The sequence below is a fragment of the Ambystoma mexicanum genome, chromosome 7q, assembly GCF_040938575.1.
Source record: "Ambystoma mexicanum isolate Mex_15411 chromosome 7q, UKY_AmexF1_1, whole genome shotgun sequence".
Lineage (NCBI taxonomy): Eukaryota > Metazoa > Chordata > Amphibia > Caudata > Ambystomatidae > Ambystoma > Ambystoma mexicanum.
Genome location: NC_090941.1, coordinates 1,127,237,102 through 1,127,262,919, shown reverse-complemented (window position 1 = coordinate 1,127,262,919; position 25,818 = coordinate 1,127,237,102). Strand labels below are relative to the sequence as shown.

The window sequence follows — 25,818 nt, the reverse complement described above, 5'->3', positions numbered from 1 at the left end:
CGCGTGGTTCCTCTGCTGGGCTGGTGGTGCTGGGGGGGCTCCTGCCCTCGCCCCACGATGGTTTCGCTAGGGTGGATGACGGGTTGGGGTGTGTCTCAGGGTAGTGTTTTTAGTGGTTGTGTGGATTTTGTGGTTTTATAGGTGTACGGCGGGATGTTTCCCGTTCCGGGCCCATGTTTTTACTTCCGTTTCCGTATATTTCCGGTCACCGTACTTTCCGGTTGGCGCTCAGTGCGGTGTCCGCTAAGATGGGTGGCGGTATTGCACCTAGGGCGCCGTACGGCGGCGGTGTGGGCCGTTTTGGGGTCATTTCCGCCATCGCGGACTTTGCACTTCCGCCATGCCGTGGTGCTCGTGCCCGATGGGTCGGAATGGGCCGCACTTTGCTCCATCGTGCAATGGCGGAAACGCTATTTACGCTGTGGCGGTCCGGTCAGTCACTTTCCGCCAGGGTCGTAATGAGGGCCTATGAGTCAATACTTGGCCTTATTGCTAAAGCTAAGAAATCCAGGGCCCCTGGCCCCAATGGCCTAACAAACAATACACTGAAAGCGGAACCACAAATATGGGCTAAACCTCTCTGTCTGCTATACCAAGACATAGTAAATACTGGTAACGTCCCGACCAGTTGGCAGACTGCCCACATTGTTCCCATCTTTAAGAGAGGCCAACGAACCCTGGTCAAGAATTACAGACCAATCTCTCTTATCGATGCGGACTGTAAGCTTTTTGCTTCCATGCTTCTCTTTCATCTTAATGTGTGGATTAAGGAAAATCACATCCTACCAAAGCAACAAACAGGCTTCAGGGTTGGTCATTCAACCAATCTCAATGGGTTTATTCTAACTGCCCTACAAAATACAACATGGGGAAAATATGGTGGTTCCCTTTACGTTGCCTCAATTGAACTGTCAAATGCATTTGACTTGGTGATCAGGACGAGACTCTGAGGAAAACTATCAATGTGGGGGATCCAGGCAGGGCTTCTCAATCTAATTATGGCAATGTATGAAAACGCGTGGGTCCATATTAGAATTGAATTGGATGGACCGCTGTCTAGAAGGATAAGAACATGTATTGGGGTCAGACAGGGCTGCTCCTTAGCCCCATGCCTTTGTATCCTCTATCAGGCTGATGTTGGGGAGTTTTTGGGAAATGCAGGTATGGTGAATGCAAAATTGGGGGATCTCAGGCTCTCTTGGTTGGCATATGCTGACGATTTCCTTCTCTCTGATCAGACCAAAGTCGGCCTGCAAAGACTGATATGCAGGTTTGAAGAATACGCTACACTTAACGGGCTAAAAATCAACCCAAGCAAAACCCGTAAGATGGTCTTTTCAAAGGGGAAAAAAGGAAATAAACAAGTGTGGAAAATTGGTGGTGAAAACATTATAAGAGCACACAAAATCATATATCTGGGATTCCTTATTCTGGCCCAACCTTCGGTCGCTGAATTAAGACGTTCCCTTAGACATAAAATAGTCCCGCTTATCTCACAATCTATTAAGTTAGATAATAAATATGGCAGATTCTCCTTTAAACCAATTGTAGACTTCTTCAAGGGAAAGGTGACTCCAAAACTAATATACGAAATGGAATTACACTATTTAGCTCTCCTGACCTTTTGGGACACCCTTGAGGGTATCTACTGGAGAAAGGTTATGAAACTGCCTAATTGTTTCCCAATAGCGGCCATAAGGTATGAATTGGGTTTAGTTTCTCTGCGAGCAAGAATTCTTTGGAGGGCTCTTGTACATTTCTCTGCATCACTCTCTCCTAAACTGGACACTCTTTATGCTGATGTTGGTAAAACGCTTTTTTCACAGGGACCTCAAGACCGTATCTTGTATCCCTCAAAATTCAGGGACCTCTGTGATAAGATGCTAATAGATCTTTCCACTGATAGGGATACCCTGTTGACTAATCCGAACAAGGTTAAATTGTATCTTTACTGCTGTGACTGGAGCGATACGCTGGAAAAACTGCATGCCTATCCATCTCTCTGCGATGTACAATCTGATCATAAGAAGAGAGGCTGCTTGTCCTTTATTTTGACACAATTTCCCAACCGCCACTATCGCTCACTTTTCCTGAAACTTAGATCGAGCCTGTTACCTACAAAGGAAGTTCTATATAGAAGGAAGGAGATCAGAGATTTGGATCTTACATGCCGCTTCTGCCACACTCCTGGGGTTATAGAATCTGCCCGTCACTTTCTTTTAGATTGTGTTGCTCTGAAAGGTCCTAGGACCACTTACTTAGGCAGATTCAATACTCTGGGATTATTCGGGCAGAACATTTTATTTGGTCTCAATGTCTTTCCATTTCTAAAACCATAGATGGACTTGCTGTGGCGGGCTTTATTAAATCATAAGACTTGTATGCCCCTTCCTTATGATCAACCTATATGATGAATTTTTACTCCAATATCATTGATTGTACTGTTACGCTCACCTTGTATCCACGGGGAGGCCACCCAGCCAGTTGGTCGCCGATGCCCTTCTCAATGGTTCCCTGGTGTGGTTCTCGGTGTCGATGGGATTCCGCCTGGAAATGAAGACTACGTTAGGATTGGACGACCAAGGTACGTTTTTTCCCACCTCCTTTGTAATTGCAGCCCCTCCAGGTTCTCTTCTCACCTGGTTGTCGGAATTGGTGGGCTCTCCGTCCTCTCTGGGCAGGGGCGCGTTGTCTATGGTGGGCGCGTGCTGTCCAGTTACTTCACTGACTGTGGCCCTAGAAATGTCATTCAGGTAGTTCTTATTGCGAGTTTATGAAGTTGTTATTCTTGCATGCCTTTTCACTGTTCTAAAATGTCTCTTTTTATCTCCCTTAGGTGCGCGTAGTGTCCGCTTGGAAAACTGGGTAGGCTGCTTCTTGCCGGTAAACGATGGCACACCAAAGCGCTATGATGCGGTAAGGAAACGCTTTGCACAGCACAGCAATGTCTTGTCTTCACTGACCTGTGCTTTTCTCTTTTTTGTAGGTCGCGGTGTGCTCCCAGCGCGGATGGAGTTCCGGAGCTTTGCCGGTCGAAAATCAGCCAGCCAGGTAAGTCTCTAAGCACTTCGTGGTTGTAATGTCTCTTCTACCTCCTTTAATAATGTCTTTCTCCCTTTTTCAGGTCCTTCGATCCGGGCGGCAAAGTCTTCAAGCGGAGCTGTGAGCAGTGAAGGATGGTGATTAAAGGTAAGATTCTGCTGCTAACGATGTTCTTTGTTTTTCTGCAGGTCCGGAATTCGTCAGACTTGTGAGAAAGCTGCACACGGTGAGCGTCACGTTGCTAGTAGCAAAGTAGTCCAGTTAAAGTAGTCCCTAGGCCACCACACCCAAAACACTATACCGCATAGCTTGGTTCTAGGAATCAAGCTATGTGGATGCCTCCATGTTGACTGAAAGCCCTAAAAAGCAGTTCCTCAAGCAGATGTCTATCTTTGCTTATGAGGGCCTGAGAAGTGGATGCCAGGCCTTATAGGCGATCCGAGTCCTGATTCCACCTGGCCAATGGGCTTGCCAGTGGGGATCAGGGCTGAGGGTCGTGACGGCACTCCTCCCCCAAGGCCCCTCCCATGGTGTGGCTCCTGTCTGGTCCAAGTTTAGTCGGGAAGTTCTGGTGAAATGTCTTGACAAGATGTGGTGCATGGATGTTCTCACTGGGTTCCCAGGAACTATCTTGAGGCCCAAATCCCTTCCAGTCGATAAGATGATATAACTTGGCTCTAGAGTATTTTGAGTCCAGGATGCCTTTGACTTCGAATTCTGGTTCTCCTTCAATTAGTATGGGTTGAGGTGGTGACTTGATTCGTGTACCGGGTTGCATTGGTTTTAAAAGGGATACATGGAATACCGGATGGATTTGTAGATTAGGTGGTAAGTCCAATTTGACGGCTGCCGGGTTGATAATTGCCTTGATGGTATAGGCTCCTAAATATCGAGGATGGAAGGTCCGGGTCCCTTTGATGGGCACATAATTGGCGGCTAACCCAACCTGATCTCCCACTTGATAGTCTGGGGCTTTTTTCCGATGCTGGTCGGCGAAGTGCTTTTGTTTTTCTTTAGCATGCATAAAATGTTCCTTTGCCTTTCTGAACGCCTGAATGATGGTTGTGTGAAGAGTCTTTAGTGCAGGCATTTCCAAGTTGGCAGGAAGGTCGAGTTCTGAGGTACGTGGATGTCTGCCATACAGGGTGTAAAGAGGTGTTTGTCCCATGCTAGAATGTATAGAATTGTTATACGCGTACTCAGCTACCCAAAGTAAATCCTTCCAATCTCTCAATTCATGGTGCAGCATGCACCGTAAATACTGCTCGAGGGTCTGGTTGTTCCTCTCGGTTTGGCCGTCAGTTTGGGGGTGGTGACTGGTAGATAGCCGGACGTCAATCTGTGCCATTGCGCAACATTTTCTCCAAAAGTTGGATACAAACTGGCTTCCTCGATGGGAGACCAGAACTGATGGAAAACCATGTAGCTTGACAATGTTTTCCAGAAATACTTCTGCCAGGGTGGATGCGTCCGGGAGGCCCTTGAGAGGAATAAAATGTGCCATCTTTGAGAACAAATCCACGACTACAAGAATGGTGTTAAAGCCATGACTCGGTGGCAGATCAGTGATAAAGTCAAGGGAAAGAGTGTGCCATGGAGTGGGAGGGATGTCCAGTGGTTGAAGGAGACCCGATGTTTTCTGTTTCTGTGATTTATTTTGTGCACAGACGCCGCAGGACTGAACATACTGGACAATGTCCTTACGCCAGGTAGGCCACCAAAAATTCTTTTTCACCTTGGCTAAGGTTTTAACGATTCCAGGGTGTCCTTCGATCAGAGAGTCTTGATAGCCTGAAACGATGTGCTGTTGTAACTCCTTCTTGGGTACATATAGCTGGTCCCTAAAATAAGGTAACTGATCCTTGATGCAATATTGTTCTCCTTGAGTTTGCCATGTGAGGAAAGCATCCGGGCTCATTGACTGTCGAATTTCATTTTGTAATTCGGCTTGTAATAGGGCTGTTGTGATACCCAAAAGTTTGTCTTCTGGTATGATGGGTAACGGGTCTGGAGTTGTGTACACCGTTTCATCGATGCCCATTTGAGATAAAGCATCAGCTTTCCCATTCTTGACCCCAGGTCGAAAGGTGATCACATAGTCATATTCGGCGAAGAAGAGGGCCCACCGTAACTGGCGTGAAGACTGGGCTTTGGCTGGTTTAAGATATTGTAGGTTCCGGTAGTCTGTGATCACTTTAATGGTGTGTCTAGCTCCCAGAAGATAGTGTCACCATGCCTTGAAAACGGACTTGATGGCTAGGAGCTCTTTGTCCGTGATAGCGTAATTAATTTCCGGAGGTGAAACCTTTTTCGACCAGAAGGCCACAGGATGCAGCTGGCCAGTTTCTGGGTCCTTCTTTGAAAGGACCGCTCCCATTGCCATACTGGAAGCATCAGTTTCTACGATATAAGGAAGGTCCGGACGAGGGTGCCGCATGATTGGAGCGGAGGTGAACCTTCGTTTCAGTTCCTGAAAGGCTCTTTCTGCTTCCTCGGTCCAAGCAATGTTTTTATTGCTTTTTCGTGGCAGTATTGTGATCGGGTGCACAACCGGAGAGAAGTCTGGGATAAATCGGCGGTAAAAGTTCACAAAACCTAGCATGCTCTGTATCCCCTTCAGGGATGTTGGTGATGGCCATTTTAGAATAGCGTCAACCTTATGTAAATTCATTCTGATGCCTTTGGGCGAAAGGATGAAACCAAGAAATTCTACTTCGGTGACGTGAAAAAAGCATTTCTCCAGTTTTGCATATAAACGATGTTGGCGGAGCTTGGTGAGGACTGAACGAACTCTTGTTTTGAGGTTGAGTAGACCAAGATGTCATATATGTATACCAAGGGGCAAACGTCAATCAGTTCTCTCAAGACATCATTCATGAAATATTGAAATGCTGCAGGAGCGTTGCATAGGCCAAAAGGCATGACTTGATATTCAAACAAGTCATATTTGGTACGGAAAGCGGTTTTCCACTCATCTCCGCTTCTGACCCGGACCAGGTGGTATGCTCCCCGAAGGTCTAATTTGGTATAGATCTGGGCATCTTTGACTTGGTCTAGCATTTCCGGGATAAGAGGCAAGGGATAGCGGTTCTTCACGGTTATCTGGTTTATTGCGCGGTAATCTATACAGGTCCTCAAGTCCCCTTCCTTTTTCGGTACGAAGAACAAAGGACTGGCTGCAGGGGACTTAGATGGGTGGATAAATCCATTTGCAAGGTACTGGTCCAAATAGGATTTCAGTTGAAGGTTTTCTGGTTCGGTGAGAGCGTAGATCCAGCCGCAACGGATTGTGCCCCGGGAATAAGGTCAATTTGACAATCATAAGGCCTATGCAGCGGCAATGTGTTAGCCTGGTCTTTTTGGAATACATCCTGAAAGTCATGATATTCATCTGGCAAAGTAATAGTTACTCCTAGGGTAGAAGCTACAGTATTGGAAGTCTTGGAGATACAGGAGTCAGGTTCTGGTTCAGAAGAGTAGCAGGCCAGGGAGCAGTTGCCGGAGAAGGATAATTTCCGTGCCTGCCAGTCTATCAGAGGGTTGTGAGCAACCAACCATGGCATCCCTAGTATCAACCGGAACTGAGGTGCCTTAATAAGATCGAACGAAATACAATCCCGAAGTCCATCCTGGCACAGCAAGGTTACTGCAGCTGTGCACTGGGTTACTGGTCCGGACACGATTTCTGTCCCATCCACGGTAGTCACCTTGTCCCTGGTGGACTTAGAACACAAAGGGAGCCCCATCTCTGCTGCCAACTCTTGATCTATATAGTTCCCAACTGCTCCGCTGTCGATGTACGCTTCTACGGCTTGCATCTTTGACGATTGTTGGTGGTTTATTAAGATCACAGGTATCGCAAAGTGTGAGGTCAGTGGCTCTTTCTCATCACTCTACAAACTGACCCTACGGTTGCCGAGCTTGGCAGTTTTCTGATTCCTTAACTTCATCCTTTTCTGTGGCCCCGACTATCCTCCTTGGGGGTTTTACCGGGCAGTCTTTCAGGAAATGTCCTGATTTTCCACAATGCAAACAAAGTTGCTGTTGTCTTCTTTTATCCCGCTCTTGTTTTGTTAATGGAGGTCGTATCCCTCCAATCTGCATGGGTTCTACGGCGTTGTCTGGCACCCGTGGTGCATTGTCTCTAGGCCGAACATAAACTACTTGAGAGTCTGCTTTGGACCGGTCTGCTTTTCGGTCCTGCAACCGATGGTCCAGCTGCACGACCAGATTTATGAATTTGGTACTGTCTCTGGGGAGATCAACTACCTGGGCCAAGACGTCCTTAAATTCGCCTCGTAAGCCTCGATGGAATAACGTGGTTCTTTTGTTTTCTGGCCCTCTGGCTTCAGCAATCAGTCTATTAAAAGTTGCAATGTATGTTAACAAGTCTTGATTCCCCTGCCGGAGGGATAAAAGTTTGTTATCCACTGCTTGTTCCTGGGTATGGCGAGCAAACAGTTTTTCCATTTCTCTCTGGAAGCCCCCATAGTCCTGTCATCATTAGGGGTCACCAACGGCACCAACCAATCTGCTGCACTTCCACTCAAGTATGATAGGATGAAAGCTACCCGAGCTTATTCATTTGGAAATGCCCCTGGGTGACAAAGGAAATGAAAGTGACACTGGTTTATGAATGCAGCATACTTCCGTGGGTTGCCTGAAAACCTTTCTGGTGGTGCCAGGGGAACTGTACAAGGCAGCGTTATCTGTACTGGTGTGGGGGTATAAGATGGTGAGATAGGATTTTGCATCGGTGGATTTCCTCCAGGCAGAGGAGTCTGACCTGTCTGCGACTGCAAGAGCTGTCTGCTGATTTCGTCAGTGCGCTCCCTGGTCACTATTAGGTCTCTTCGGAGTGCATTAGTCTCTTGTCGGGCTGAATGGACCTCAGCACGAAGGTCCCCGAACAATTGGGCCAATTGGTCGATTTCCGATGTTTCCATGGTGCCCAGGTGGATTATTTATGTGTGGCTTCGCGTTCTGTTACGCTCACCTGGTATCCACGGAGATGCCACCCAGCCAGTTGGTCGCCGATGCCCTTCTCGATGGTTCCTGGTGTGGTTCTTGGTGTCGATGGGATTCCGCCTGGAAATGAAGACTACGTTAAGACTGGACGACCAAGGTACGTTTTTTCCCACATCCTTTGTGATTGCAGCCCCTCCGGGTTCTCTTCTCACCTGGTTGTCGGAATTGGTGGGCTCTCCATCCTGCTCTCTGGGCAGGGGCGCGTTGTCTATGGTGGGCGCGTGCTGTCCAATTACTTCACTGACTGCGGCCCTAGTAATGTCTTTCAGGTAGGTCTTATTGCGAGTTTATGAAGTTGTTATTCTTGCATGCCTTTTCACTGTTCTAAAATGTCTCTTTTTATCCCACTTAGGTGCACGGAGTGTCCGCTTGGAGAACTGGGTAGGCTGCTTCTTGCCGGTAAACGATGGCGCACCAAAGTGCTATGATGCGGTAAGGAAGCACTTTGCGCAGCCCAGCGATATCTTGTCTTCACTGACCTGTGCTTTTCTCTTTTTTGTAGATTGCGGTGTGCTCCCTGCGCGGATGGAGTTTCGGAGCTTTGCCGGATGAAAATCAGCCAGCCAGGTAAGTCTCTAAGCGCTTCGTGGTTGTAATGTCTCTTCTACCTCCTTTAATAATGTCTTTCTCCCTTTTTCAGGTCCTTCGATCGGGCGGCAAACTCTTCAAGCGGAGCTGCCCAGCAGCTGTGAGCAGTGAAGGATGGAGATTACAGGTAAGATTCTGCTGCTAACGATGTTCTTTGTTTTTCTGCAGGTCCGGAATTCGTCAGACTCGTGAGAAAGCTGGACACGGTGAGTGTCACATTGCTAGTAGCAAAGTAGTCCAGGTAAAGTAGTCCCTAGGCCACCACACCCAAAACACTAGACCGCATAGCTTGGTTCTAAGAACCAAGCTATGTGGATGCCTCCATGTTGGCTGAAAGCCTGAATAAAGTAGTTCCACAAGCAGATGTCTAGCTTTGCTTATGAGCCTTGTGCCAAAGGCACCAGGACTGTCCCCAAGAGGGCCTGAGAAGTGGATGCCAGGCCTTATAAGCGATCCGAGTCCTGATTCCACCTGGCCAATGGGCTTGCCAGTGGGGATCAGGGCTGAGGGTTGTGACAGCCCAAAAGCTTTCCAGAAATCACACAGACTTAAAGGGGAAGTGCACTCAAAAATCTTACTGTCTCAAAAGTTGGCCCATAATAAAAAAATATATATAAAACATATTTTAAGGAAAGTTCCTATGTACAATTTGGAGCAAATGAGGCTCAAAGTCAAACACGTCAAGCACCAGGAGGCATCCATTTTGTGAAATAAATGAACCTCCTGTGCTCATGTTAAGCTCTGCTCTCAAGGCCATAATGAAGCAAAAGCCCCCTACTGGGAGCTTTTGCTTATTATGACCGGAGAGCAGAGAATGCTGTCAGCTCCTTCCTGACCTGCTGGTTAGTGTTTCTTTGTTTTACTGCTTTCCCAGGATTCCCTGAGGAGCGGAAGCCTAGGAAACTTAAAGAAAAAATCCAACAAGGAGCAGTCTGGTTGTTCAATCAGGAAAGCCAGCCCCCCCACTGGGAGTTTGTTTTTTGAGACAAGGTGAAAGACTAAGGGCTGCTGAGTTTTGGACTCCTTCCTTGCTTCCTGCTTTCTCAGACAATTTGGTACCTGGGGATGGGTGAATCCAAAGTGCTCTTGACGAAGACAAAACAGCCACTGAGGTCATTCCCAGCTAGAATGGAAGGGGAACACCTCAGAAACAGCACACATACAGGAAATTGTTAAAATGAAAGAGCCCACCAGTTTAGAAAAATGGTGGCCCTTCTGTGCATTATCGAGGCTGAATTAACAGCCTGCGAGTAATGAAGACTAAAAAGTCATTCAAGTATTTACACTGCCGCCAGCCATTCAAGGAAACTTGCAATTGTAGCAAAAATGTTACAGGTATGTAAGAAACGGGAAACATTGTATCTCCCAGCACTCCAAATAAGGTGGGGTCTGCTTGCTCACTATATAAAATGTAAAGGGGGATGAAAATCCTTCTTTACTACTTGGGAACTGTAGTTCAGCCAAGTACATGAAAGGGAAATTTACAGGGGAGTCCAAAGGGGCAACCCAGCCTAAACCCAAAAATTGTAGGAAACTATAACTTAAACCGTACACTATGGAGAGCCATGATAGCCCAAACTAAAAATAATGTGGACTCCCAATATTTACATAATGGCACCTATATGCATTATCACCCCCAAAAAAACAGCTAGGCAAATAAAAAATAAAAAAATCAAACAACTAATATTCTAAACTTGTCACATGTGGTATTCCTAGATGTAATGTTTGTAGTGGATGTAATGCATTCTATCTCTTCCTCTCCCATTAATGGTGAAATACAGTGGGAGATCTTATTGGTCCCCTTCCACTCCTCCAAGATCATCATTTTATTTTCAAATTTGTTTATTGGCCTTTATTATTTGCAGCTTTTACATGACATGTAAGTGTGCCATTTACTTGCAATAATATCAGTATCTTCATAATAAAACAATAACATTTTTGACAAAAAAACATTAACTGTCTCCGTGTTTTTGTCCATGTGTAACAGTTCCTTATTTCCCAGGGTGGGGGGGCAGCTAGGCATTGGTGAGAGGGGACTATCAGGGGACCACTTCAGTCTGCACATGTCTCTCCTTGGTTATCTCTGCTTTGGTTGTAGGCTAGTGTTGTTTGGGATATTTAGTTCATGGGGGCTTATCATCTGAGGGGTGGAACATGTTTCTTGTGATTTCTTTACATGCCTCTAGTACCACACTTGAGTCGTCAGGGGATCTGGCGACACTGTCCTCCCATGCCTTTGCGCTCACCCATCGCTCCAGTTCTCTTTACCATGTATTATATTGCGGCCCTGCAGGTTTTTTCCAAGACATTGTTATAGTTCTTTTGGCCAGTATGCGCGTTATGTCCATAAGTCTTACAACATGTTTGAGTTTGGCTAGTCTGGGGTAAGTTCCCAGCAGGCATTCCTCCGGGGTCCACTAACACCTGGTCATGCCTGCTTTTTCGCATGTCTGTCTTATTTTATCCCATAGGGACTGTGTCTTGGGGCATTCCCATAGCATGTGAATCAAGTCTGCTTTTTCCGCCTTGCACCAGATGCAATTGGGTTGTATTTGCTTGTTGAATTTCATCATTCTGCATGGGGTTAGGTATGTGCGGTGCAATACGTTCAGCTGTATCAGCCGGAATCTGTGATTTCTGGACACCTCTTTAGGAGTTGTAAGCGCTCTGCTCCATTCCCCGTCTGTCATTTCTCGTCCTATGTCTGCCTCCCACTTTTCTTTCATTTCAACGCTTCGAGGGTTGAGAATGTTACTCAGGTGGCTGTATATTTGAGATACCGGTTTCCATCCCTCCCCCAAGTTGTACAGCAGCGTCGTGAAGGGGTCCGTGTCTGGTTCCTCAGGCCAGGTGTCCCACTTGTTTCGTGCTGCTTTGCGGACCCTTTGGTACCATAGGAATTGGCCAGTGTGAATGTCTTCTTTTTCCTGTAGTGATGCGAACTCCCTGAAAGTGCCTTCGTCATATAGGTCCCCCCAGGTGTAGACCCCATTCTTTTCCCATAGTCTGATATGTTTCAGATCAGTGCCCATCGTGCATAAATCTGCAATCAGTGGTACTTCTGGTGAGTAAGGGTGCTTTAGGTGGATAAGCGTTTTTTGCTCTGTGCCATACTTTCCTCCCCAGGGCAGCAGGGGAGGGTGTGTTCCTCAGCAGGTGTTGGGGTGCCCAGATCAGCTCATTTAGTTGTATCGGGGGGATCATGGTTTGTAGCAGGGGTGTCTCAGATGTGGGTTCGTCCGCTAGCCATTTGGTCACAAAGCTAACTTTGGCTGCCAAGTAATATTTTTCTAGGTTTAGGAGTTGGATTCCGCCCTGTTTGTATGGTAGGACTAGTGTGGAGAGTGCTATCTTATGTCTGTTATTCCCGCATAGGAACTCTTGTATTATTGTCTCGAGTAGGCGAAAGAAGGGACTGTTGATATAGTAGTGTACATTTTGGAACCCGTAGAGAAATGTTGGGCGGACAATCATTTTGACTATTGAGGCCCTGCCTATCATTGATAGGGGGAGTTTCGCCCAGAGGTTCATTGACTTGCGCAGTGCTGGGAGTGCTTCTTTTGTGTTGTGCTCATGCATTAGTTCAGGGGTATGCGTTATTTGGAATCCAAAGTATCGGAATGAGGTGGTCTGCCATTGTATCCTTACCGAGGGAAGTTCCCCTATGCCCTTGTTTTTCAAACCCGCTAAGGGGAACAGACAGGATTTTGTCTTGCTCCTCAAAGATCATCATTAATGTTGATCTGAATGGCATTGTCTTGGTCCAGGGCCATCAGCCCAATCTCATTTTCGATAGGCGTCTCACGTGTCTTATCAACTTCCTTCTCCTGCTACTCCCTCAGGCATTTCTTGGGCTCCTCTGCCGCCTACTTCTTCCACTGCCTTTCTGGCACATTCCTCCTCCTCCCTGGCTACTATGCCACCTCCTGCTACCACCTCCTGCTACCACCTCTGCCCACTATTGGGCCCCTCTACCACCTCCACAGGGCATACCTCATGCCTGTACCCCACCCCAGAAGTATTTCCAATGTGGTAACCTGCCCCACGTCGCTACTCTCTACTCCTGCTCTGCTGTCAAACACTCCTTGTACATCTGCCATCTCCTTGAAGAACTTGACCTGGATGTCCTCACTCTCACCGAGACATGGCTCATGGCCAGCTCTGTCACAAGTTTTGACAGTCTCCTCCCCGGTGGCTACAAGATCCTCTTCGAACCCAGAACCAATTGACCCGGCAGTGGAGTAGCTCTGATCTTTCCTGAGTGCATCCATGCTTCTGTCATTCCAATGCAGGCCTACTCCTCCTTTGAATGCCTGGTCTTCAGGCTCTATATCTCTCCCAATGTCTCTTTGACTGTGGCCACCATCTACAGGCCAGCTGGCCAGGTCGCCCTTGTCCTCTCAGCATGGGCTGACCTTTCCTCTTCTTTCCTTGCCTCTACTTCACAACTTCTCCCCCTCAGACACCTCAACATCCACCTGGATGCTTCTAATCCCATCTCTGGGCTCTTCCGCAACCTCTGCGACGCTCTCTCTCTTTCCATTCTACCCTCTGGTCCAACACACTCTGCCAGACACACCTTGGATGTTCTTGGAGGTTCTCCTCTACTCAGACATCCCCCTCTCTAACCCTCTCATCTCTCTTGGACTGACCACTTTCTGCTCTCCTATCACCTGAAAGTCTCTGTCCCTCGGGCTAAGCCTACCCCTGCACTGCCACCTACCTTCTCAGTCATTCAGCCCATAAAGTGTGTGTCAGTGGATGCCTTTGCAGCTACTTTCTCTGCTCCTCCTACACCTGCAGCTGACTCACACTCTGCCACGGCCCTCTCTAACCTGCATCTCTCTCTGGACATCCTTGCCCCTGTCATGAGAATCCATTTGAAGTTTACCTCCAAGTGCAACTCTTGGTATGACTCTAACCTTGCCGCCCTGAAATGCAAGTGCAGGGTGACTGAGAGGAAGTGGAAGGTCTCGGGTGCACCCTCTGACAAACTGGCCTGCCGCCTGCTCCAAAGGCAATAAAGACTCTCTGTCCTGTCCAAGAAGCAAGTCAACATCCAAGCACGTGTCTGTGCGGCCTCAAACAACATGGCTGGACTCTCTAAAATCTGCAAGGAACTGGCCCATCGTGCCACAGTCTCCACATCTCCTGTTCCCCCGCAGGCCCTCTGTAAGGCTCCGGCTTCTGACTTCACCACTAAAAATCAAGAAATCTTGTCCTCTCTCTTCTCTTCCTCTCTCGGTCCCCCTCTGGCCGCCTCTGACTCTCCCCCTCCTTTCTCTTCTTTCTCTCTAACAACACCTGACAATGTTTCTAGACAAGTTCCATCTATGAAAGTGTTATCCAAACAGGTGCTTCTCCAGAACTATCAAGGACCACATGGACACCCTCGCTATAGCCTTGAACAATTTCTGCAATCACTCTTTTGCTACTGGATCTTCCCCTCTAGCCTCAAGCACTCCCTTGTGCACCCCTCCTTAAAAGCCTTCTGCTGATCCTACCTGTCCAACAAACTATCCCCTGATCTCCATCACTCCTTTACTGGGCAAACTCCTGGAAAATCTGGCCATCTCCCAGCTTACTCTCCACACTGAATATGTTGGTTGTCTCCATGACCATCAATCTGGCTTTAGAGCAGCCAAACACATGGAACCTGCTCTTCAGAACACCTGTGAAGATCTACTTCCTTCTGTCCTCAACCTCCTTGATCTTTCCTCTGCTCTTGACATGGTCAATCATATCATTCTAATCAAACGACTCTGTAAGCACCTGGGAATCTCAAGTCAGGCCCTGGAGTGGTTGATCTCCTTTCTCCTGGACCAACCTTCCCAGGTCCTACTTGGGTCCTTTGTCTCCACCACCTGACTCTCCACATGTGTTTCCCAGGTCTCTAACCTCTCACTGTGGTTCTTCAATGTCTATTTGGCCCCTTTGGCCCACCTGATCTCTACCTTCTCCTCTAACATTCAGTGTTATGCAGATGCCACTCAGCTCTCTTTCAGGGTCCCCTCAGCCTCCTTTTCTCTCTCACTCATTACTGACTGCCTAGCGTGATTCATGATTGGTGTGCCTCCAACAATCTCTGCTTAATGCCTTCCTGTGAGGCTAAAAATCTTGGAGTCATCTTCCACTTCACTCTCTCCTTCTCTCTTCACACCACAGACGTTACCAAGAAGTCCCACTACCAGCTGTACCTCCTCAGAGGTATTCTTCCGTTTCTCACTTTCCCCCAGAAGCTCACTGTCTCCAGAGCTCTGGTTCTCTCTAGGCTGGACTACTGCAATAGCCTCATTCTCAACCTATCTTCTTCTACTCTCCGCCCTCTGCAACTAATCCAGAACAGGACTGTGAGACTTGTCCTTGGCCTCGAGCCCAGGGCCTGTATCTCTCCACCCCTGAAATCTCTCCACTGGCTCCCAGTGGCTGCAAGGATCAAGTACAAGACTCTCTTCATTACCCACAAGGCTTTCTGGGGCTGGGACCTGCACTACATCTAACTCTCTCATCCCAAATACCTTCCCCCTCTAGCCCTTCACTCAGCTACCTCAAGCTTCCTGGCTTATTTGATTTATATTATTAAATAAAATTATGCAGGTAATTCCATCTCTGAAAAGGTGATATGCTCACCAGATCCCCTCTCGTCAGCTCCATGCCAAAAGCATAGTTTCCTTGTGCCCTGCTGCATCAGTAGCCTCACCCACAGTGCATGCTCTACCCATGGCGTAGATCAGGCTAAAAGTTCACAAGATGCCCACTCGATAACTGCAGCGAAAGCCAAGACTCAGCACATTTAAGATAGGCCCCTGTAGCAAAACTACGGTGATCATAGGTAACCCATGATGGAAAACTCTAAAATAAAGCTATGCCTGAGTTTAGGCATGGTGCATGGCACTGCTTAAGAACATGACCGCCACTTCCTAATTGATATTGCACATGTGTCAGCTCCCGTGAGTCAGCTCTATTGTGGAAGGTGATGAGTATCGGATCAGATGGCTTGAGACAGCCAAATGGCAGGACAAGAACCTGGAGGGTGAATCCTCTTTTTTGATCCCCTTGTGAGGGCCGTTAACATCCTCCTACAGAGACTGCCATATAACAGGGAGCTGCCCGGGACCCAGGCATCAAAGGAGCACACCCATTCGAAATGAGTAGCCTTACACCATGGTGCTGCATCTCTAATAGCCATGTTCTTAGTGAGAAGGGAAGGGGAAGGGTTAGAGTTGGCAGGAATGTTCTGTTCAATGGAAGGAGGCTTCCTATCACTGTCCCTCTCTCTCTTTCCTGTAACCTCCACTTCCTCTGGAGCAATGCAGTTTGGGTGTGACATCAGAGGGGCAAAGTCCCTCCTGCCAGGAGCAGGGATTGGAGCACTAAGGTGGGCTCGCTTTATATACCCTTTTATGTATTCTCTGCAGCCTAGTAATCCCCCTTTTTCTACATTCTCTTGGGCTTGATTCATTGAGCAGTAGTCAGCAACCATCACAAAAGCAGAATCGTCAAAATGTGCTTTTAAATCCATCACAGCAACTGATATGGGGAAAAACCAAGGCACAATGCGCCTTTGTGTTTTGGGGATGTCATTCTAGGAAATAAAAAGGTGTTTTCACCTTTCCTTGTTCAATTTGTAAATGCTTCATTTTGCCACAATCCTGTTCCAGATGCCATCAAATAAGTTGTTGTCAGCCCATTAGTGAAAAAAGAAGGGTTGGATCCAAAAGAAGCAAAAAATCTTAGGCCATCACCAATCCTGCAACTCCAAGTATACTTGGACGTTCCATCCATGCTACATGCTAGACAATCAGACTTCCATTCAGGACATAGTACGGAGAGTGGTCTACTTGACCTGCAGATCCGTATGCTAGAGATTTTAGACAAGGGGAAAAGGGGCTACTGGTTTTGTTAGACCAGTCTCCAAGATGACTAACGGCTATTGAACACCCTTGAAAATATTGCAAATTGCTCACAGGAGGCAGTGGACTGGATGCACTTGTTCCTATCTCATCAGAAGTCTACTGTGCGCTGCGGTGATGCCACTTCGGAGCCTTCCCCCATTTCCTGTGGCGTACCTCAGGGGACCTGTCTATCGCCAACACTATTTAATGTCTACATCTGGCCACTCTGTGATCTCCTCGCCAAGAAGGGAGTGTTATTTACAAACTATGCTGATGATTTCAGCTGATACTCGAGTTTAGTGGGGACAATGACACTGATACGACCAAACTTTCCCACGTCTACGCAGTGATTGGACATTGGCTGACCACCCACTGTATATGCCTCAATGCTGGTAAAACAGAGCTTTTGATCATTGGCTCTTCCCAAGCCTGGGCTAGACTAGATTCTAGATATTCTAGTTTTAGCATTGAAGATGGCAACATCTCCACACTTGGGCAAATCAAAACCTTGTGCATCTACCTGGGATCCTCCCTCAGTGCAGAGGCACATGTTGACCCGATGACAAAAAACGACCAATTCTATCTTAGGCTGCTCAGACACACAAAACCTTACATCACTGTTGAAAATGGCATCACTATTGCCTGAGCTATTATTTTGTTGAGGCTCAACTATTGTAATGCCCTCCTAATGGATGCCAACAAAGGGTGTCTTAACAAACTCCAGGTCCTGTAGAAGGATGCAGTCTGCATTATAAAAGGGGTTCCTTAGGGAGAACACGTATCGATTCACAGGAGGTCTACACACTGGCCCGTGATAACAGCTTGAATTCAATTCAAGACAGCCACATTGGTTCGTACATGCCTCTATGTTAAAGCCCTGACATTTCTGAAGGACATACTGGTCATTTATGAACCAAAGAGGACTTTACGTTCAAGGAAAACTGCCTATATATGCTCCCCCGATTTAGGCAGACAAATGATCTAGGTAGGTCTTTCTCAGTTATGGTGGCCCACTTTTGGAACACCCTGCCTTTGGAGTTGAGACAGGGAGCCGACCTGCTCTCATTTTGCAAATCCCTGAGGACTCTGCTGTTTGGCTGAAGGGCGCTTTGGTTTAGAGTCTTTTCAGATGTCTGCATTGTCCTATTGTGGATGTTCGCACTGCCATGTTTTTGTGCACCCTGATGCATGCAGTATTTCAGCATTTTAGAAATGGAAAAATAAATACATTCCATCCACCTTGGAGCTTTTACCTTTAAAAGAAGGGGGCTTCCACCCTTTCTTCAGATCCTCTCAAGACACTCTAAAGAATCTCACCTGAGATGGACTCACTGGACTTCATTTAGAAAAGTGCAGCCTTAGGTGATGATGGAGCTGTACAAGGCAGAGGAAAGCTCTGCTACCTACCCAGTCCCCAGACCAATTGGGAGCAACTTTTGCTGTGCATCAGGACCAGCTCCTCTGCACCAGATCTCCTACAAACATGAGAGAAAACCTTTTCCTCCGAGTCCCCCTGAGTGGTCCTCATAACATCTGTAGGACCAGACCACTTGAAGCTCCTTGTTCTGCCTCACTGAAATGGCTGTACCATTCTCACCACTCTTTAGAACTGGAGGCAATTCGGAAGATCTTTTTTGTGCACTGCCTCCTCAAACAATAATGCTTGCACCTCGACCAGCTCAACAATACAATGTGCCCTTGCTGAGCCCATCACCTGCAGACTTGAATTAACTGCTCGCTTTTGGGGTCCGACTCCAAGAAATGGAAAGTCACACACCGACCCTAACCATAGGTTACAACCACCTCTCGGGCTGATAAGCCCTCGAACGGCTACTTCACTGACCCACACATCGGACAACCCAAGATTACCAATTCGATGACTGTGAAACACAGACTCGAACTGCTAGAGCGTTACGCATCAACCCCTCCGAGCGACCAAAGCACAACTTGGCCTGGCGAAATGGCGATGAGATCCTGGTAAGCGCCCCAACCTACATCGCTGAAAGCCCACCCTTTGACAACACAGAGTGACTGCATTCACCACTGCTCAACGCCCGCTTGCTGTTTGGGATCACAGGATCCACTGTATCTGAACTGAGCTGAATCCGCTCGCATTGAGGTTCGACACCATATTTGACACTGTCAACGCACCAAAGAAACGAAACAGGGTAGTGTTGACCACAAATGGGCCCCTCGGACCACTTTGGCCCTAGAGACTGGTTATGTCTTTAGGTTTATCACATCTTCTTTCACCCAAGACATATCCTTCTCATGGCTAGGAATGTACCTACCATCCCTAGATCCACGCTCAGAGTGCTGTTTCCTTAAGTCCGTTGCATCTTCTCTGTTCTTCCACTGGGGTGGTGATTGTACAGTGTTTTCCATTTTGTTCTACTGAAGATGGTGTGTTTAATTAAAGTATACATATTTTTAAAGAGTCTTGATTGGACATTCCCTTTATTTTGAACTGAGTTACTGTGTTTTTGGGTCTCTACTGGATCACATTCACAGCACTCTCGAGCTCATCACCTCCGTCAGCCCTCTATACCACAAAAAGCAAAGGAGGCATTTCTCTTAGCTGTCCCTGGTTTACCTTTATGCTTGCCTTGGGTTTTGGTTTGTAGAGGTGTGAGGGCTGAGTGGGCCATTTTACACCTACTCGTCCTTGTTCTCCTGTGGAGCAGAATCCAATTTGTCACAGGCACAATCAAAGTTGCAGAATGTTCAGAATTTACAAGTTACAAGAAATGCTCACAATATAGGTGTTGGTCTTGGCAAATCTATCATCGCCATCTAGGCTCTCCTTTTTGTGCAGTGGTATAGCAGTGTAGCGGGAGGATCCTCAAACGCACCTTATAGGGAGACAGGTGTAGGCGGGCACTCAATATACAACTTTACCCTTCACTTATAACTTGACCCGCCTCTTACCTGTCTCCAAACCCGCTCTCCTGGGTTCGAGATCACCCTGGTGTACTCTGATAGGCAGATTGTAAGGGTAGGGAAGATCTAGAGGTTAGGGCAGGCAGGTTCCCCAAATACCCCTAAGGAGGAAACACAAGGTTAGAGTAACTGGAGCACAAATGGAGAGGCAGACAAAAAGAATGCTGGTGTACAGTTCTTTTTAGTTGTTTTAAGGTTTCTTATACACTGTTCCAGTACACCAGCAAGGTTTTGTGAGTTTTTTACAAAAAGGGGCAAAACACTAGACAATATATACAACTTAAATTCTCCTAAGCAAATGCGTTACTAAAAAAATTAAACACAATAATATAAAGAGTTGTTTAAAAATATAAAATGGCTTTAAAAATACATACAAAGTCTATACAGTGCACTGTATTAAAAAAAAACTATTTAAAAAGGCCTTACTTGTAAGACAGCCTGGGCAGGGGTGTCTCAGGGACCCCGCTGCTCGCTTGATCTTCCTTCCTTCTTCCTGCGCTCATTGATGGTGACTCTCCGGGCAGTGGGCGGCTGGCGGCAGCAGCAGCAACAGTGTGTGGGGGCCCCAAAGTCTTTACGTCTTTATGTAGACTGGGCTGCATATGTCAGATGCAGCCCAGCACTCAGAAGCAGCGTGGGTGGTCCCACACTACTCACTCCATCTGGGACACGTCTGGCAGGCGTGGCCCAAGGAGTTGTGGTGGGCCACATGTAAGGGAGGTGGCCTTTATTGTTCAATTAAGCCCTAGAAGGACTAAAACACATTCAAGGTGGCCCCTGCTATGGGGTGTACCAGTAACTAAATATGCCCTGGAATGAGGGCCACCTGGGGAACAGCACTGGTTATAGGCACTCCCTTGCTAATCAGGGGCATGTCAATATAAAGGCCTGAGCTGGGCGTTCACCGGCACTGAGCTGAGCGCCGGTGACAGTTACAGAAACCCTTTAACAGGGTTGGAGGTGCTCCGCTCAGTGCTGGTGAACGCACAGCTCAGGCCTTTATATTGGCAGGCCCAAGAAAAATCACTCTCTCATATTCCTATCTTTCACTATGGTCTACTCTGCTCCCACAATCCACCCCTCCCCTCTCACTATTCTCTCATTCCCCTCACCACCTCTATTCCTCGCTCACTCCCACACCACTGCCATCATCTCTCACTAGAGGTGATTCCTACCTCAACTAAGTGAACACTTTGCTTCACGCTCTCTCTCTCCTTCACTCCATCGATCTCACTTTTACTGAACTCTCCCTTCACTGTCTACTACTATGCCAATATCTTTACGCTCGGCCTTGTATATCCTCAGCCATGGGTCTTTTGAGGCATCCAGCTGCTGTGGACAACCATGCATTGCTGCTTATGCTACTGGAACAAAGATAGCTCGCTCAATCGTCTCACTGCTTGCAAGGACTTGCTACTGGCCTCGACAAGACACTGCCAAATCCTCTGATTACACTTATCTCTTTTGCTCTCTCCACTCACACCCTTGCAAACTAGCCAGGCCATGTATTCTCCTGCGTTATTTTCAGCTTTCCCTCCACCAATGACTTTGCCTCTTACATCTCCACTAAAATCACCAACATTCGGGAAACTCTGTCCACCTTCTACCTCACACACCCAGGAATAATTTTTTCCTCTTCCCATATTTACCAAACTCTCCTCTCTGGCTCACTTCATCTCTCCCACCAAACATCTACCCTCATACACTGTGCGAAGCCACCCTGAGCTTCATTTTACACTTTTGCACAAGCCGTCTTTGTTCACATATCCCTATAATTTAACCTCTCCTTCTCAACTGGTATCTTCCCAGCCTATTTTAAAATCGCCACAATGCTTCCTCTCAGACAGTAACCAGGTGCTGATGCCAAAACACCCTCATTCTACAGGCTCTCTTTCCATACCACTCTACATTCCTTGAAAGGGGACTATCCCGAGGTACACTCATTTGTCAACTGACTCATTTTCCGATTCCCTCCAATTTGGATTCTGGTACAAACACTCCATAGAGACCGCCCTCCTCCATATTGGCACATCTGCTACTACTGCCCGCCACTTTCGCCTCGCCTACATTCTCATCCTTCTAGACCTTCCCACTACATTTGACACTGTGGATATCCCTCCCTCCTTCAAACTCTTTCCATAAATGGCTTCAGGAGCATTGCACTTGACCGTTGTCTTCCTATCGCCCGCCTGCTTCTTCTCCCTCACGTAGGACTTCAGCACCTCCTCCCTGAGGCCATTACCAGTGGGCCTTGCTTGAGGATAATTCCGAGGAACACTTTTTGTCGCAATATACATTCTTAACCATCCACCATTGCTCTTATGTATTGGCACCTTACCCTATGACTGCATCTGCTCTCTGTCATTTTCTACTTTCCAAGTCATTTTTGTTCAAAATGTCACCGAGTTCGTCTTCAATAAATCTCATACAACACAAGGAGAACTGTCAACTTCCGGTTTGCATAATGCCTTGGGATCTTGGTGCTATGTATATGGGTACCATAAAGAGTTAGATTTAACGTCAGAGTTCATCAAGCTGTGGATAATTTATTGAAGTAGTGGAAGGTTGTTCACATGTTTAAATGATCCTGCAATGGAGTAGAGTAGGGAACGTGTTCATGCAAAACTAGAACCAGCCGTGTTCTGGGTTGTGGAAGCCCCACAAACCGTTGGCTTTCTTCCAGCGATTCACCTGAATAGATCTAGATCACAAAGTGTGAATGATTAGGGTCCTGAGATGAAGAGCAGGCTACTGCCATTCCCTGGTGTGTTATCCAGCCCACCATTCTGCCACCGGGGCACGGGAGCCCGTGTCACGGCTTCGGCACATGTTAAACCTTTTATTCTATGTCAAGTGCTCTTGTGTTGGAAATAGAAAAACATTGCAAAAAAGGTGTGAAAAAATGGTTACAAGTGCCTTGGGCTGCTATGCATGGGGAGGGAGGTCAAGAAAGGTAGGGTGACATTCAATGGGCCACAGTCCTTTACAATGGGTGGCCCAAGGGTCAGTTTTGGGGGAGTTCACACATCCCTAAAGTTCAGACCCTTCTATTTCCAATTCCTCTTACCGAACCTATCCACATGCATGCATGACCACAGATTAACCTGTTAAGTCCCTTCTTGTCCATAGTGAGGGCCTCATACCCTTGGCCTGATTATCCAGGATTGGCACTGGAACACATGATGAATTAAGCATGTCTGCTTTTCACCTGCTACCTTGTACCGGATATACAAGGGGACCCTAGATATGTATAAAATCTTTAGGTGATTGGGGCATCTGCAAGATGGGCACATGTGATGAGCAATGATTTCCTCAAGGGTGTCTCACAGTTGCTCCAGGCATCTCCAGACTGACAGCTTTAGTCTGTTAAAATTAGGTGCAAGGGATATGGACGTGAAATCAGACAAAAGGACACAGGATTCGGATTGGAAATGGGCAAGGCAAACTACACTTTAATGTTGATTTGCAAACCATGTGTGACAATACATCCTATCAGCCCATCGCCCACACTGCAACCCAACCCACTTTCAATTCTCCTTATATTCCCTCAAGGGCTGGGCTCCCATAATACCCATCACTTCTCTGTGACCTCTCCTGCCCACCAAAGGAAATAGTGCTGTCCATTGTTCTCATTCATTGCCCGTCTTCTATTGTTATGCTGTCCCGTGCAATCATGTGATCCTCGTCTTCCGGGTCAGTCACTCTATTCCGATGACATCTAGAGTAGACCTCCTCAGATGAGGGGTGTGGTACCAACGCCCCCTGATGCACCTCCGGTCGACAGTAAGTGTCCATTGTAAGGGCTGGTTTGGGGCAGCGTTACCCAAGGTGGAGGCTCAGGTGTCTTTCACCTAGAGAACCTGAGAGCCTCCAAAAGTGCTGCTTCATTCGTCCTTCAGCACAGGTCCATTGGGGAGGCTCTCGGGACAAGCATTAACTATTGCCAGTCGAGTGGGGAATTCCCTATCCAATGCCCACCATGATAAAAAGAAATATAACAAACTCTCAGGCATATACACACAAAGAATAATACTACTGACATCTAAATTTACTCTCAGGCTCCTCCCATATCCATTTGATTATCAGTTGTCATGTCGTCATATCGTCATTATGGTGTAATTATCACTCAAATCATACTCCCCCATACCCCGGGGGTCATCAGCGCTCAATGCTAGCAGGTGCCAATCCGGGATTTTCATGTGCCACTCCTGATTTGCTCTAGTGCACATTATTGTAAATCAGGTCCTTCATCTTTCTCCCTCTCCTATATCCCCATCACAGAGTATATGGTCAAGTCCCTTAAGCCTGCCTAGGTCCCACCTGGTCAGCTCACACTTTGTGGACACATCTGCCAGCAATTCCCAGAGGGTGAGTACTTGAAAATGTGGCAGAATCACAGAAGTTTATGCAGATTCGTGCACCAGGTACGGTTTTGCAATCTATGTTTTTTGGCTAAATACTGGCCACGGATGATACTGACCATTTGTTTTTTTATTTTCATTTTTATAACGCGCCACTCACCCACAGGTCTCAGGCCGCACCATTATCTTCACTCACCAATTCACACCTGCCAATCCCCCTTTAATGAGCCCATTTCCTGATTTGCTTCTCACTCTTTCACTTCCCCCTTGATTCAATAATGCACAGATCTCAACACTCCCTCTCCCCAAATGTTCATGGCCTCTCTAAATGTGGAGTTGTATGCCCCACGCCCCTTCTGCACCCTGACCAACCTCAACCCCCTCCTCCCTGGCCCACACCACATCTTTCCCACTGCCCACCGCCCCTCCTTCTAACCTCCTTATCTGCTCTTCCTGGAATCCCGAATTGACTCCTCCTGCTCCCTTAACTGCAAGCACGTCTAGGCCAATCTGTGAGAAAACAAATAACCGAAGATGGAGACTTTCCTTTCTAAAAGCCCCGCTGTTGAACGTCGCCTGATGCGGAGGGCACCGCTTTGAGTGGCCAAATGTGGCCAGTGCCAGTAAGGAGGGAGAGCATGAGATCTGTGGTGAAGTTCAGCCATGGTCCATCTGTGTCTCAAGTAAGAATACACTAATGCAACCTAGCCAAAGACAACTTAAACTCCCTGTTTTTAGAGTAGAGAATAGCATGATCAAACTGTGTTCCAATCGTTTTTAGATCTCTCCTTGGCTTACCCAATGCAGCTCCTACATTTGCGGCTCATAGCAAACTTGGTACGGGTTACCTAGAGGACGAGTTAACCTTTCAAGCCTTTTTGGCTGTCCATGTGCTAACCTCTTTGGAGTTGAATTTGCAATGTACATCATGGTGTAGATCATGTATTCTTTCAAATACACTTTATATATATATTATCCATGCGCCTTGTTGTTTTTGGGTTCATTAATGTCACTATATTCTATTACATTGACTTGTTGGGTTTAGGGTCGGTACCCAGACACACGCTGCAGGATATACATTTAGGATCACCAAGACATACTAATATCACAGACCAGTGCAAGTGAACGTGGAGTTCATGGCCACTTCTTACCCTTAGACAACCTTTCAAGCCTGGTGAGGTTTGGTTTTGAGTTTGGGCCAATACAAAAGCAACCATTTTCCATCTATTACTAACCCATATCATTTCATCTCATGCTGATTGTCTGTATATTCCATGGTTTGCAGATATTAAGAAATAGATGGCTTTGGTTGCCATTTTACCCTGCTGGGACATAGCTAAGTGAGCCCCCTTGCTCCCTGTGTTCCCTTCCCTCACCCCCACCCTTTTGCACATATCCAATCCCCCCTCACCCAACCCATTTTACCAGGTGCTGCCTTGTCCCACGTCGGTGCCGGGAACATTAGTGTTCCCGGGGCCCACACATCCCTGTCACAGCAATGGCCGCCATGGAAAGGGAGAAAGGACGATGTGTACCACCCTTCTCCCTCTTCCATGGCAGCCATCTTGGATTGTATATTTTTCAAGTTGGGAAACAGCAAACACACCATTTCTCAATGTATCTGTATCAAGTTAATTTGACTGACTGACCCTTGTGTAAATGCAGTCTCTGATGACTTCAATGAATGATGGGAAATCTAGTCCCTTCCTCCTCCAGGTCATATGCCCTGTTTTATAATATAATCTTTTCTTCTCGGTATAGTCATTATATAATGTCCATCCCTGCCTCTTTCTCTTCCTGCAGGTCCCACGGTCTGTGTGCAGTGACGCGTGTCCTCCGGGGCACAGAAAGGCTGCCAGAGAGGGAGAGCCTGTGTGCTGCTATGACTGTGCTGCCTGTTCACCCGGCGAAATCAGCAATTCCACCAGTAGGTCCTTTTTTCATTAAGTTTAGATCAGAGATTT

At 47.2% G+C, this 25,818-nt stretch overlaps 1 protein-coding gene across 1 annotated transcript in view; it reads left to right on the top strand.

Moving 5' to 3' along the window:
• Window positions 1-25,818, top strand: part of LOC138528217 (extracellular calcium-sensing receptor-like) — a 165,117-nt gene that overhangs the window by 82,192 nt on the left and 57,107 nt on the right. Inside the window, exon 5 of the mRNA XM_069639673.1 lies at window positions 25,658-25,781. Within this exon, the coding sequence (XP_069495774.1) occupies window positions 25,658-25,781 (124 nt within the window). The remainder of the gene's footprint in view (window positions 1-25,657; window positions 25,782-25,818) is intronic.